The following is a 14,251-nucleotide window of genomic DNA, read 5'->3' as shown; positions in this document are numbered from 1 at the left end:
GATACATGCTCCTGTGTGTTTGCTCTTGGCCCTGCAGTTTCTCAGGGCAGACAATGGCTTTTGTTCCTTATCTCCTCTGGTTTTCTGCCTCCCTGCCTAGTGCTTTTGTGTTACTGTAATTAAATAAACTGTATTCGAAAAGTGTTCCCATGGTGTTCCCAGCTTTGGCTGCTGATTTGATGTGGCAGACTCCTTGCCCATGCAGTCCGGGGTATCCAGTGCCCCGAGGGCAGAGGACAGGAAAACCACAGACTCAGGAAATGTCCCACAGCATACACTGTCCTCCCTTTGCCGTTCCACTTGACCAGGTTTGGATGCAGAGGTGGATTTGGAGAGGCAATCGCAAGAGAAAGACCCCAGAAAAACCATGAGTTGGCAAAACCAAGCACTGACCGAATCCCACCACTTCTAAAACCACATCTGAGACCTCAACTGGCCTCATGTCGGAGCTGTGTCAGCCTGAGATGGAGACAGCTCCATGCCCAGACAATGAGCAGGAGGGAGGTGATGGAGGGATGCACTGTTGCGAGGAAATTCGTGCTTTGGGAAGGATGGGAACCTTCTCCTTCAGCGAGGGGCCGCTCGGCGAGGCCTGCTCTGCAATGGGCAGTGCCGGCAGCACAGGCAGAGGAGGGGGTGGGCCTCACCAGCTATATAAAGTGAACCTGCTAAGCCGGCAGTCTCGGAGATGTGAAGTCCAGGCCGGGTAAGGAGAGGGGGAGGGGGGTTTATTGCCCTCTGATTTCATCAGACAGCCAGGGGCAGAGGGGGAGGAGGGCGGCAGTGGGAGGCTGCAGACGGTGAGCTGCTCTGTCAGGCCCATGCAGCACAACCACTGTGTCCCCATACACATCCCTGCCAAGCGCCACATCCTGAAACCAGAGTCAGGAGGCCCCATCGGGCATCAGGGGTGCTCTAGGGCACGGGGACGCCTTCACAATGCCGTGTATCCACAGTCACTCTAATGTCACCAACACGGTGTTGCCCGGGTGCACCCCATCAGCTCCATGCCTGGGGGGCAGCATCTGTCCTGCCCCTGACGTGCTGCTCATCGCCCGCCGTTGCCATTTCCTTCTCCAGGGCCAGCCTGAGGATGAAGAATCTCCTCTTTGCTGTGTTCTTGGCTTGCGGTAAGTGCCCTGAGCCAGGCCGGGATCTCATCTGTGTGGCAAAAAGACGTCGCAAACCCGGAGCCTTTGTGCACCACTCAGGGGTTTGTTTGAATTTTGTAGTTTCTAACACTTGGCGTAGCACTGCCGGGTTCCAGAGGCCCTTCCTGATGGGAAGGCTTTGGGATGCTCAGCTCCATGTTTAGTTTAAGAGGTGCTGCAGCCTTTTTGTCTCCTGCTTTGCTGCCTGTTGAAGCCCAGCGCTGATCCTGGCAGTGTGGCTGGTTGCAGGAGGCAAGTGTGGCATGGCCACACAGAGCAATACCGTCTGCCAGGCCGAACCGGGTAGCAGCAGAAACCAGACATAATCCTGAGGGGTTTTTTTGGGGGGGGGGAGGTTTCTTAGGGTTTGCCTGCCTGACAGCATGCATTTCCAGCAATGCTGGAGCTCTTGAATCCCTGTGCCGGGTACGAGTGTGTCCCTCTGCCTCTCTGCAGGGCTGCTGCTGGCCCGCAGCAGCATTTTGGAGCTGGAGCGGATGATCAAGTCGACGACAGGGAAGAGCGCCCTGCTCGCCTACAGCTGGTACGGGTGTTTCTGTGGCATCGGTGGCAGAGGCACCCCCCTGGACTCCACCGACTGGTGAGTACTGGGACAGCCAGCACCACTCCCCACCCCAGTGCAGGACATGTGGGGGGGTCCCTAAAAAGCTCCTTGCTGGCAGCCGGCTGGCACTGGTGTGCTTGAAGAGAGGGGTTCTGTGCTGTTCCCTGGCCACAGTATTCTGCTGCCTCCTCACTCCCTGCTCCTGCTCACCTTGAATTGGAGGCTGGCCCCTCCCTTTACCATCCAAGTGTGGCAAGGGGGTGCTGAGACAGTGGTTTGAGATGTGTGTGTGTGTCCCTCCCTGGGTAGGTGCTGCCATGCCCATGACTGCTGCTACAGGAAGCTGCGAGAGAACAAGTGCAGACCCCTGATAACCCCCTACCACTATAGCATCGCTGACAGAGAGGTCATCTGCAGTGAGTACCGCTGAGCAGAGAGGGGGGAGCCAGCCCTGCTCCCCCCAGCACCCCAGCCCTGCATCAGGGGATGGTATTTCCCCCCACCCTGTCCCTGCCACCCCCAGTGGGGATGAAAACAGCCCTGGGGGGTGGGGGACAGTAGTGTCTGATAAACGGATGTGGGTGGGTTGGAGAGGGCGAGCACCGCAATACGCTTCTTCACGTGCTTCCCCTGAGCGGCTCCAGGCATCTGGGGTGCTCCAAGGGGATGCACCGCTGGCAGCTGGAAAAGCCACCACAGAGAACAGCAGGGGCGTTGTTTGTTCCTTCGCAGGTACCGAAAAGAACTGGTGCAAGAGAGAGACCTGCCTGTGTGACAGGGCGGTGGCTTCGTGCTTCGCCAGCACTGTGCATTCCTACAATAGCTCCTACCGCTTCTATTTCAAGCTGAGATGTCAGGGAAATAAGCCCCAGTGCTGAGGAAGGGGAATCTGCACGCGAGGGTGCAGATTGTTTTGACTTGCTTTCCCCATGGCTACCGCAAGAAGGCCCCGACATGGGGGGCTGAGTGGAGCTGGAGCCAGCAAGGCTCCCTCCTGGCAAGGCGATGCTCAGGCTGAGGGAGAGCACACACCCATTACAGAGGGAGATTTCCCCCAGTTCCCAGGAAGGCTCATCAGCTTCCATCTTGTCCTTCTTTATTCTCTGTTTTCTCTCTTGATTTCATTTCCCAGCAAAGACAATGAAATAAAAGGTATCCAAAATCATTCTCCATGGGTTTGGGGTTTTTTTCCTGTTGGAGTCACTGAGATTTGAGGCACTGCACCTGGGCCAAGCCTGGGGAGCACTTTTCCATCTGACCCCCCACGATTTTCGCAAAGCCAAGGGTCTGATGAGCAGCTGTAACTCACAGTCAGTTATTTACCCCACCAGCCGTATCCTGCCATGGAGCAATAGCTGCTGCTGGGTTGGCAGCTACAGAGGAGCACTTCGCATCAAGAACCAGGGACAAACGGGCTCCACCGAGTGAAACGTGTTGGGGTTTGTCAACGAAATGACTTCCCCGGCCACAAGCCCGGATGGCAGCTGGGGGGGGGGGTGTTTTGGCTTCTCCCAGCACCCCTGGGCTGCTCACAGAGCTGAAACAGAACGATGCATTGAGGGGAAGGAGACGTGTGGCCAAAAGGTGTTCTTACAGGAGTCACGGCAGTGGGGAAATGCAGGGCATTTCAGACCCTCCTGAGGAATAACTATCCACAGAGGAAGGAAGAGTTGAAAGCTTCACCCATCCCAGGGTGGATGCTGATTTTGGAAGGCGGGCAAGGTGGTGACTAAATGGTTTCTCCATAGGGTCCCTGCAGAGGGTTTGCAAGCAAGGAGGTGGGAGAAAATCATACAGAGAAACAAGGAGAAGCTGGAATCACCCACCTTTTGCTTCATTCCCCTCTCCTGGTGGGCGAGCATTTAATCATGCGGTGTTTGCGTAACCCTGTGCTTCTGGGGACCCACATTTGTCTTGTCCCTACACTTTTCCCATAGAACTGTAACTTGCTCTGCATCACTGTGGCAGCGTGGCGCAGCAGCAGGATGGTTCCCAAACCGTGTGATCCCTCAAAAACCCCAAACCCATTTCGTTCATGGATGCTGGCACGCAAAAGCTGAATCAGGTTTGTTATTTCCCCCCTGCTGCCACCCCGATATGGCACTGTGGTGCTGAGAAGGGTGGGGAAAAATGCCCTCAGGCACCTCCGGCCGGGGGCAGATAGCGTTGGCTTCCTCCTTGGGCTGGACATCACGCTGTTTCACCAGCTCATCCCACCCGGTGCTGGCCCTTGCATGTGAGGTACAGAGTTGGGGTGTGAGGGGGGATTTCTTGTATTCCTGTAAAGAGGAAGGATGGTGTCTTCTCCTCTGCAGAAAAACCCGGTCGGCGTGATGTGGGTGAAACGAGCAGACCCTATATAAAGGAAGCCCCGAGGGGTGCAGGGCTCTGCAAGCGAGCGGCGGCTTTCCTGAGGTAAGCGGCGATGGAGGAACACTCTGCCCCATTTCCCTCCTTTAACCGAAAACACTGCGGTGCAAGCAGGCAGCCAGCTTCACGCCAGGAAAGCAGGAGCAAGGGAGAAGCTACCTGAGATGCCAGCCCAGGGCCAGAGTGGTGGGGTGCAGCTCTCAAAGGCCGATCATTTCTCTGACTTTTCTTCCTTTCCCTTTGTTTTCTCTTTTCCCCACTCCTCCCTCATCTGATTTCCATCACTTCCCATCCCCGATGCAGCAGTGCTTTGTGCTGAAGCGATGGCAACAGGCACAAAGTCCTCACCCCCTTATCTCCCCTAATCCCCAGAGGTGGGAACATCTCTGTCCCCAGACAAGACGGAGGGGGGACAAGTAAAAAAGAAAGGCTTTGATCCAAGGGGGAAATGGTTTGGTTTCCTCTTGCAGGGCTATTGGCAAGATGAAATCTGTCCTCGCCTTGGCTGTGCTGCTTGCCTTGGGTAAGTGTCTGCGCTCTCACCAGTCCCATGGCTCTCCATGCACTTCCACCCGTAGAAATCAGGACCAGGCTGGTGATTTCTTATCCCTTCCCCATCATCACCCCTCCCAAGCATGCAACAACTCTCCTGCACTGAGCTGGGAATATGTTTCCTCTCTGTTGCACCTACTTGCTCATTTTTAAGACATCGCCATTCTGTGACATACCAGTTTTGGGGGGGCTGAGCCAGGGATCAGCGTGAGTCCCCTTTTCCCCTGCCCAGGTTCCACCCCGGCTTGCGGGAGTCTCTGGGAGCTGCAGAAGATGATCACGAAGGTGACAGGGAAAAACGCCTTGCTGTATTACGCCTTCTATGGCTGCTACTGCGGCATTGGGGGCAAAGGGCAGCCCAAGGATGCCACAGACAGGTAAGCATCCCCTTAAAAACCACCCTGTCCTAAGACATCCTTGTGTGGTTTCAAATAGGGGGGGAGGGGGGCAGGGGGCAAAAAAATCCCCAGTCCCCAAAGTCTCAAACTCCCATACAGATGCTGCCAGCTGCATGATACCTGCTACGACAGCCTCATGAGATACGGCTGCGATGCCAAGATGCAGAGATACCGCTACAGCTGGCACAGTGGCAGCCTCTCCTGCAGTAAGTTGGACCTGGTAAAGGGGGGGGGGGGGGGGTGTCACCCCTCTCCCGAGCCAGAGTGACCCTGGGCTCCTCTCTGCCCACAGAATCGAGATCAAGTTGCGCCCACTTCTCCTGCGAGTGCGACCGGAGCCTGGTGCTTTGCCTGAGGCGAAACATCAGAAGCTACAACACATGGTACCAATTCTACGCCAAGACCCAGTGCCACTGATGGGAGCTGGGATGCAGGGCTGGAGCACGCACATTGGTTCAGCATCCAGATCATCTGTGTGCAGTGTTCGTGTGGCTGTGTATTTAATCTGTGTGAAAATAAACAATGTGCTTAAAGCTGTCCCAGTCCTCTGTGAGCTGCTGCTGGGCAGAAAGAGAAATCCCCGTAAATACTCAGTATCATCCTCCCCAAAGACAGCCCAAACTCTGCACAAACTCTGCCTCGGCCCCCGCGTCACTCCAGGCTGCAGCCCGCAGGGAGGGGGAAGTTGGCTGGCGAGGGAAGGGGCGTAGCGTAAAGCATTTTTGGGACAGACAAGTCATTTCAGTGCTTCCAGTTGGGAGCCCATAAGCCAGGCTCGGAAGGCAGCACTCTCCCTGGGAGGACGGGCTGGCAGCGAGGGAGCAGAGCTGGAGCGATCTACCGGTGAGCTACTCCCACCCTCACCCTGCTGCTGCGCCAGTGAGGTTGCATTGCTGCCACAGAGCCCAAAATGCTGGGGGGGGGGGATGTTGGGAGGAGGCAGCAGGCAATGACGCTCTATCTACAGGCAGGGAAAAGAACTTCCCGCTATTATCCCTGCCTGGATATAGAGTGTCATCACTTTTAGGTTAAGAAACCCCAGCCAGGATGCTGTAGTTCTGGGGAGAAGCTGCACTGCTGCTGTGAAGTGATGCCCTGGGTGCTAAAAGCAGCAGGAAGGGAGGTGGGAGATGCTTGTGTGGTGGAGCAGCTTCACAAAGTGTTTGCTTCCAGCCAAGAGGCAGCAACAGAGATGCACAGGGGAACGGCTGCCTCCCTCCCTCCAAATTTTGGGGTGATTTGATCTGATTTTAGAGGGGCAAGGTTTGCAAGGCAGCTCCCCTCAGCCGGCCACGCTGCCTGGCTGAACCTGTCCTCTGTTTCTTCTCCCAGGGCTGGGTGAGAGGAAGATGAAGGTCCTACTGATGCTGGTGGTGCTGCTCACCTGCAGTAAGCACGGCCAAAGGACGGTAGCCAGGCTGCACTCCTGTGCTGGTGCCGGGAGCATCCCCAAACTCCCCTGGTCTCCCTGGGGAGCCCCCCTGAAAAGCTCTCCTCTCCCCCCGCTGGTTCCCTAGGCATTGTTTCTGTATATAACTTGCCAAAATCCCATTTTTTGGTGCCTCCAGGTGTATTCACAGCCCATGGGAAGTACCCACGCAAGTTCGCTCCGGGACTTGAGGGAAGCACCGTAGGGAACCTGACTGCCCGTGGCTGCTACTCAGGATGGGGTGGCAGCGGCACGCCGAGGGCTTCCATGGACCGGTACAGGCAGCACAGCCTGGGATGGGTGGCACTGGCCCTGGGATGGGTGGCACTGGCCCTGGGGTAACCCTGGGGCTTATGAGCAACCCTGGTAGCATCTTCTGAGGCTTTGCAGAACGCAGACGAAGCAATGGGCGGCAACAGGAAGGGAACAGGTTTCAGGGAAAGGGGACAAGGCAGCATTCACCCCTGGGCTCATGCCAGGGACAACTGGCTGAACTCAGTGGGATGGCTCCAGTGAGAAAGGATGGTCCCAACACCAGGATGCACCGAGCTCCTGGGGCACCGCAGGGCTTTGTGGGGAGGCAGAGAACCAGCTTGGCCTGAGAATGGGCTGGGAAGAGCAGCTCCTGGGGGACTCCAAGCAGGAGGAGGAAGCAAACGCTGGTGGCTCTTCCCACCTCACTGGCAGAGCCTGTTTCAGGTAGGTCAGAAGCTGCTGCCGCCGCGTGCCAATAAAGCCAGGCTCTCCTTCTCACTGCAGGTGCTGCCTGCTCCGTGCCTGCTGCTACGCCAAGCTGGCTGCTCGCCAGTGCCGTGTGGGACCAATCCAGCCCATCTCAGTCCCCCAGGCAGGAATCCCCACCTGCAGTGAGTCCCCGCAGCTGCGGTTTGGGATTGTCTCATTCCAGACCATCTCCCTCTCCTTTGTGGTGCCCTTTTTGGGTGGCAGCTCCTCAGGTATCTCCCCAAAAAGCTGGTCTCAGCCATGTTTTCTCTCTGGTCCCTGCAGGGTCCGGGACCTGGTGCCAGAGAGGGGCCTGCAGATGTGAGCGGGCGGCCCAGCTCTGCCGCATGCGCGGCCGGGGGCTGCTCCGACCTCGCAGCAGGTGTCAGGGACGAGCTGGGTGGTGTTGAAGCAAAAGGGGCTCTTTGCAAAACCACCTCCAGGCTGACAAGTAAAGGAACGGCGCATGGTGCTGGGAGCGTTTCCCAGCCCTGGCAGGTCTCCTCGGGGCTTTTCTGGCTTCCACAGGAGGACAACAACCCTCTTGCAAAGTTGCGTAAGCGGACACCCGGTTGGAGGAGGGAGAGTGGTGCAGATGCAACATTTCAGCACAGAAAAACAAGGGAGGGGTGGGACACCTGCATCTCGTCGCTGTGGAGGGCGAAATGGAAACCAGCCCGAGCCTCCGCGCTGACACTCATTTCCCCTTGGCCTGAGCTCTCCCTGTGGCCTGGCAGCTCCCTCTGCTTTTTGCTTCGCTATGGATTCTCTTCTGTTGCTCTGAAATAAAACCATAGAGAGCAAAACATCAGGCCTTGGTGTGATGTGACTCACCACCCCTGGCAGGGAGCAGCTCACCTCTTCACTAGGTATCACCCACTGAAATACCCAGGAAAAATAAATGGCACCCAAGAAGTGATGCATCTCCAACCGATACGTGCCTGCACCCCTGAACTGCCCCCTTGCTTGGCCCTAAGCTGTCAGGCCCCGAAAATTTGCTGCTGCTTTGAGATAGAGACATCAAAGGCAGTGCAAAGGGCTGCAGGCAGGCTGGATGCTGTGGGAGGGCTGGGTGCTGGCAACGTTCGCTGCGATGGGGTGGCTGGGAGCTTGCTCTTGCCTCACGGCCAGTGCAGAGGAAAAACAGATTTCTCACCAGAAAAGAATGTTTTGGCCCAATTCTGCTGTAACCCCAAGCACATCCCCGAGGAAAAGGCAGGTTAGGCCGTGGCTGCTTCACACCCCCAACCACCATAGCATCTCCAGCACACACGTTTCCAGCTCTGCAGGGTTGACCCCTCCTGGGAGGTCTCAGTGCTTTCCCCAGGGACTGATGTCCTGGATAGCAGCAGCTGTAATTCCAACCCTGGCTTGCCCCAGAAGTCCACAGGACCAGGCTTCCCACAAAGATAATCAAACCTTTACCATCCTCCTCATCCAGCAGCGTTGGGTTCTGGGGAAGAGGAGGAAGGAGTGGGCAGCTCTTTGCCCGACAGCTGCTGTTTGCAAGGCATTAATGGAGGATCAAATCCTCACCAAGGTGGGACAGGGGCGATCAGGAAGACAGATTGCAGGCCAGGATGAACCGAAACACACTTTCCCTGTTTGAATTCTGGGTGGATTTTAACTATCTACCCATCCTTCCTCTTGGACAGCTGGCTGTATGAACCCAGGCACAGGGAGCCCTGAGTGCTGATGTGTTGGCTCAGATGCTGCACCCTATCGGTATCTGGCAATAAATTGGAGCTGTAAAAGTTGTGATTTGCATATCAAAATCCACATCCTCCTAGGGACGAGAGTTCAGCCCAGGGGTGGGAGGGAGGGGGTGCTTCACTTTTGGAGAGGGGCTACTAGGAAACCTGCCACAGGTAGAGGAGTTTGGGCGGTGGGTGATTCACCTGGTAGCTCAGCCAATTTGATGCCCAAAAATAAATCCTGCTCCCCTGTGATAAAAACAGAATTCAGAAAACCCTGAATTATGACAAGCCCTGGTCCAGCTAATTAACTTGCCCCCATCCCACAGAACTACTTAAACTGGCCCGGAGTGCTGACGGGGCAAACGGCACGTGCCAGATGGCGGAAGAGATTTTGCTGAGGCCCTGACTGGAGTTCCCTTTTCTCATCATCTCTCCAGTTTGTACACAAGTAGCATCCTTGTTCCCTGCCTCAGTTTCCCTGTGAGTGATGAAGGCAGGGGTAGGCTAGGGGATATTTCCTTCCCCTGGCTGCATGCCTGCCCATGCTGGGGTTCCCCACAAAGTGGCACAGAGCTCTGTGCACCCACAATCTCTGCCAGCAGAAAAATGGGGTAGTGTTTGGCACCACCTACATCGTTAGAGATTCTCTCCCAGAAAACATGACCACTCCCAATTTCCTTTTTACTCTCCCTCCACAAGTCTGTCACAATGGAAACACTAAGACACAGAGTGGCATTTTCTAACCAAGACACCAAACACAAATAGTCACCCAAAGTGGTTCTGGTTCTCCCTCAAGATCTCCTGTTTTGTTCAGGGAGGGACTGGGATGCTGAGACAGAGACACCCAGAGACACGCACAGACTCAACCCCAGTCTGCCCCACATGTCCCAGTCGACCAACACCCGTGCCTGGCAAAGAGCTTCCCTGGCATAGGGCATCCTGCAGCCAGGGCCTCCAGCAATGCCGGAAGAGATTCAGACACAAAGCGGGACGGATACAGTGAGGAGTGTCAATATTTGCCCACTTTGGGTTCTCTGAAGGAGGGGCCCAGCTGCACGGGTACAAGGGCCATAAAAGGCACGACCAGTGGCACTTTGGGCTCACCCAAACACCGAAGCCGTCACCACCAGACATGAAGCTCTTCATGCTGCTCCTCTGCCGTGAGTAACCCCCCCACCAGACAAGGCAGCAGGGAAAGCCCGGCGTTCACAATTTCTCCCTGCGAACCATAAAGTTGGGGAGGGTGAAAACAGATTGCTACAGAAGGGTGGGATAAGAGGTTGCTTTACCTGATGCTCCTTAACCCTCTGTCTCCAGTTGCAGGGCTGGTCCCCACCGACTGCAATGTGCTTCAGTTCGGTTCAATGATTAAATACAAGACCGGGAAATCATCACTGTCCTACAATGGCTACGGCTGCTACTGCGGCTTGGGGGGATCCAAACGGCCACTGGATGCGACTGACTGGTAAGCTGGGAGCTGGTGAAAGCAGAATGGGTGCCCCCAGCTCCCCTTACCTCCCTGTCCCTGGATACAGCAAGGGAAGTGCTTGCAGCTGCTCTGGTGAGCTGCTGCACACCTGAGCCCAGGCATAAAAGCAAGATGCTTTTCGGGGGGGGGGGGGGGGGAGGAGCTGATATTCAGCACCACGGGCCTGTCCCTGCCCTGACCACGGCTCTCTTATTTCCAGGTGCTGCCATGCTCATGACTGCTGCTACACAAAGGTGTCCTCTTCTCACTGCAATCCCAAAATAGTGACATACAAATACAGCATGTTGAGAAACCGGATAACCTGCGGTAAGAGGCAGCACAGGGTCAAAGCCCTGAATGGGAAGGCACAACCATCCATGCTCTCTTCCAAGAGGTCCTGTACATGCCCCTGGCTTGAAAACCACTTGTTAGGAAGGGGGAAGAAATGGGGTGGAAGTGCCAGGAATAGGGCAAACATTTATTTGCTAGGACTGTGTTGAAGGTTAGAGCTTGGAGACCTCCCAAAGAAGGGGGCTCACACTTCTGTAGGGGTCAGATAGAGAGGGGTGAGGCAAGGCTTCCATCCCAGATAGGGACTTGGCACTGCCACTTTCCCAGAGCAAACACTGCTCTTTCAGGGCAATTGGACTAAAACAAAGCCCTTCCCTCTCATCAGAGCAAGTATCTATACATACACAGAGAGATAAATCAAACAGTCCCTCCAGGGCCAGACAGGGTTTGTGGCCAGGTAGCTCCATGCACCAGAGGTAAGAGCAGAACTACCCAAGGCACCCCAAAACTCACCCGGGGGCCTGGATATGTCAGAGGGATGGATGAAAAGTCATCCCCTGGCACTCAAACCCTTCACCCAGCTCCATCCCCTAAATTTTCTTCCAGGATCCGGGACTTCATGCCAAAGACACAGCTGCGAGTGCGACAAGCGGGCGGCAGAGTGCTTCCAAAAGGCAGCCAAGACTTACAACAACATCTACAAGAATTACCCCAACTTTCTGTGCAAGGGCCGCAGTCCCTCCTGCTAGACACACCGGGACCAAATCATGATGGAAATGGTCTAAACTGGGGGAGTTTTGCCTCCCCTGCAGCCAGGCAGGGCCTAGTCTGGCAGCACCTAAAAAGCATCCGCTGCCTTTCCCTGCAGCCCATGCACAGGGAATTAAATAAATCATAAAGATGAGGAAATTCCTGCAAATAAATTTTTAAAGGCAATTTGTAAAGTGCATCCAGTGTAGTGTGTTTTGGGAATTGATGGTGGAAGGGGCAGGGAATGGTGTGGAACCTCACAGCTGTTCCTCTGAAGTAAATATTTATACATGCACAGTTTTAAACCTTCTTCTTAAAAAAAGATTTCCCCAGAAGTAAGATTTCAGCAGCCACCAGTAAATCTGAAGATCTTCAGAAGAAATAAAACCCAAAAGTGACCAGAAACAGTGGGTGGCTGCTGCACCCCAACCCCAGCTCCCTTCAGGGAGCCCAGCCCCTTGTGCTCCTACTGACCAATTAAATAATTGACACTCATAAGAGCCATGAGGTAACATGGAAGTCTGAGGGGATGTTTTCTTGTACCCCGTCTCCAGGAAGAGCTGGAGCTGGCCTGGCAGGTTTCCTCAGGCCGCAGCTTGTCCCTCACCATGCTGCAGCCCAGGCACCATTAGCCCCGAGGAGCAAGGCCGGCCCGGTCTCCATGAGGCACCTCCAGTGCCCTCTCCAGAGCTGGCTCCACACATCTGGGGCTAAAGTAAAGGCACTTTCAGGGTATTTTCTTCCCCTTTCACCTCAGCCTTGGGGCTCCTGCCCAAGTCCCTTAAGCATCTGAGCAGCAGCCACATCCCTGCCCCTTCCTCCCATACCCCTGGGTGCCTTCCTGACCCCAAAGCACTCGCGTTCTCTTCCCGCTCAATTTTCTGAGGGCTTGAGGCCTGAGGCAGAGCTGAGGAAGCCGGTGCTGCCCTCTACGGTCTATATCTGCAAACAGGCTCCGCTCCCAGCAGCAGCAAGGAACCATCCCACTGCTCAACACCAGCACAAACCATATCGGTTTTATACGACTCTGGAACACGAGTGTGAAGAATGACCCCATGCCCCTGCCCTCAGACACGTTTCTGAAGCTTCTGAAAGCCAGGAGGTGAACACTCGCCTCAACAGCCACACAGCAGTCCCAGGAAGGGTTCAAGTCATACAGGCTCTTTGAATGCAAGTTTCACCTTTGACCCACAGCACACCTCATCCACACAGCTCATCACACCGTTCTGCTGGCACTTTTCTGTATGCTTTATTGAGTCCAAAAAGCAGAGGGCTGGTGAGAGAAAGGGACACCCCATGGAGCGTGCAGGAAGCCTGGTGCGTAGTCCCAAGACTCCGCAACAGAAAGGGTGTAGTTTCCACACTATGGGGGTGAAAAGCCCTCCTGGAGTTTTTTAAGGCCAAGATGTGCTTGTGGACAGTAGATAAAACCTGGTGAAACACTTCAGGCTCCCAGTTCAACCAAACTACTTACCTGCAGGGCAGGATTTGGTAAAAATAAAGTCTGGGGAAGATGATGGTGGCAGAGAGGAGCATGGAGGAAGGGGGTAGGCAGGACCCCTGATTAAATCAGTAACAAACAGTAATCCTCCTCAAATACCAAGGGAACGCGGGCTGCTCATTGTCCTATGACAGCATACTATGAAGTACAGTTAGCTCCACCAAAGAGTAAACATAAGCTATGAATCATGATGTTCCTCTCTCTTGTTTCTCACCCCCCTTCCTCCCACACGGAAAATCCATGACCTGTTTACAAAGCAAATGCTCCACCTAAAACCAAGTTCCCCGAGAAATCCTGTGTAATGATCCCCTAGAAAAAAAATATACATTGAAAGGGCAAATGACAGCTCTGATAGGGTAAAAAGAAAAGAGGGGAAAAAAGTAAGAGTTGCAACATCTTTGGATACAAGATGTTTGTGCCAGTACAAAGCCATCCTGGCAAAAATACAGAGAGTTTGGTCTAAGACGACTTAAGCCCAGTGCATCAAGAGTTTGTTTTAATCACATTACACTTGGAAATGAAAGCATTTTGAGTCACGTGTTTGGTTACAGTCATCAGAGGCCATGAGCTGAAGGTCAGTGCCAGCCTCTGCTGCTGCAGGCCTGCCTGTCTGCCTGGGACATGGATGAGGTCAGGCTTTGCAGGTCCCTTCACCCCTCACGAAAAGCTCAGCTGATTACAGGACAATTGTCAAGAGCCTCCCGGGCTTGAAGCAACAACAGTCCTCTTACCCACTCTGTCTCAGGCAGACAAAAACCCAATTAATTCACACCAAACATCTTATTTGTAGCACACAACTGCTATTTCTCCCTATCTTTTAAAATCTGCAGAACCCACCCACCTTTCAAACCAAAACACAGCTGGGCAAAGGTGACATCTTCAAATGCTCTCAATAAACAGCAACATGAAGAAGTATTACCTTGGTGATTCAATCAAAAAAAGGTATTTATATTTCTGTGTTGATTTGGAAACTTCAAAGAACACACAGGATTTTTTCAAGTGCAACATTCCTTACCTTCAAAAAAATCCACTTCATCCTGCCCTGGCTGAAGAAGCATCTCCTGTTACCCACTGTGTGTGTGAGTGCCCATGCTTTCTTCAAGCTGAAGGCTTGAAACAAGTCTAGAAACCTGGGTGAAGCTGAAACGCTGCAAACCACCACTCCAGGGCCAAGCCCCAGAGTCTACATTTCAGCCCAAATTCCCAGTCCTACATGGGCAGCACCACAGGACTCAAGCTGTGCGTTCTAGGGAGAATGCATTCCTAAGAGGAATTTAAGATTAAAAAAATCCTGCCCTGGAAAAAGCTTGATTTAGGAAGCATGAAGCAGGCAGGGCTCCCAGCAATCACTGGCAC

General features: G+C 54.3%; 4 protein-coding genes across 4 annotated transcripts; all 4 read left to right on the top strand.

Annotated features, from left to right (window-relative positions):
• Nucleotides 1–1,093: 1,093 nt before the first annotated feature.
• LOC311200382 (phospholipase A2, membrane associated-like) lies at nt 1,094–2,594 on the top strand (the record flags this gene model as incomplete). Its single annotated transcript, XM_084274594.1, has 4 exons — nt 1,094–1,130; nt 1,608–1,752; nt 2,026–2,132; nt 2,449–2,594. 4 exons carry the CDS (start codon nt 1,094–1,096, stop codon nt 2,592–2,594), a joined length of 435 nt encoding a protein of 144 aa, XP_084130720.1.
• Nucleotides 2,595–4,569: 1,975 nt separating this feature from the next.
• Nucleotides 4,570–5,453, top strand: LOC311200306 (basic phospholipase A2 homolog blK-PLA2-like; the record flags this gene model as incomplete). The annotated part of the gene is made up of 4 exons (XM_084274507.1): nt 4,570–4,609; nt 4,871–5,015; nt 5,136–5,242; nt 5,329–5,453. 4 exons carry the CDS (start codon nt 4,570–4,572, stop codon nt 5,451–5,453), a joined length of 417 nt encoding a protein of 138 aa, XP_084130633.1.
• Nucleotides 5,454–5,776: 323 nt separating this feature from the next.
• LOC311200381 (basic phospholipase A2 A-like) lies at nt 5,777–7,941 on the top strand. Its single transcript, XM_084274593.1, has 5 exons — nt 5,777–5,879; nt 6,369–6,425; nt 6,605–6,740; nt 7,225–7,331; nt 7,474–7,941. The coding sequence occupies exons 2-5, from the start codon at nt 6,386–6,388 to the stop codon at nt 7,596–7,598; spliced, it is 408 nt and encodes a 135-aa protein (XP_084130719.1). The 5' UTR covers nt 5,777–5,879; nt 6,369–6,385; the 3' UTR covers nt 7,599–7,941.
• A 2,076-nt stretch (nt 7,942–10,017) lies between these two features.
• LOC311200305 (group IIE secretory phospholipase A2-like) lies at nt 10,018–11,393 on the top strand (the record flags this gene model as incomplete). The annotated part of the gene is made up of 4 exons (XM_084274506.1): nt 10,018–10,045; nt 10,203–10,350; nt 10,574–10,680; nt 11,251–11,393. 4 exons carry the CDS (start codon nt 10,018–10,020, stop codon nt 11,391–11,393), a joined length of 426 nt encoding a protein of 141 aa, XP_084130632.1.
• Nucleotides 11,394–14,251: the final 2,858 nt, after the last annotated feature.

This window comes from Gallinula chloropus (genome assembly GCF_964237585.1).
Source record: "Gallinula chloropus genome assembly, chromosome: 23".
NCBI lineage: Eukaryota > Metazoa > Chordata > Aves > Gruiformes > Rallidae > Gallinula > Gallinula chloropus.
This window is presented reverse-complemented; position numbering and strand designations above follow the sequence as displayed.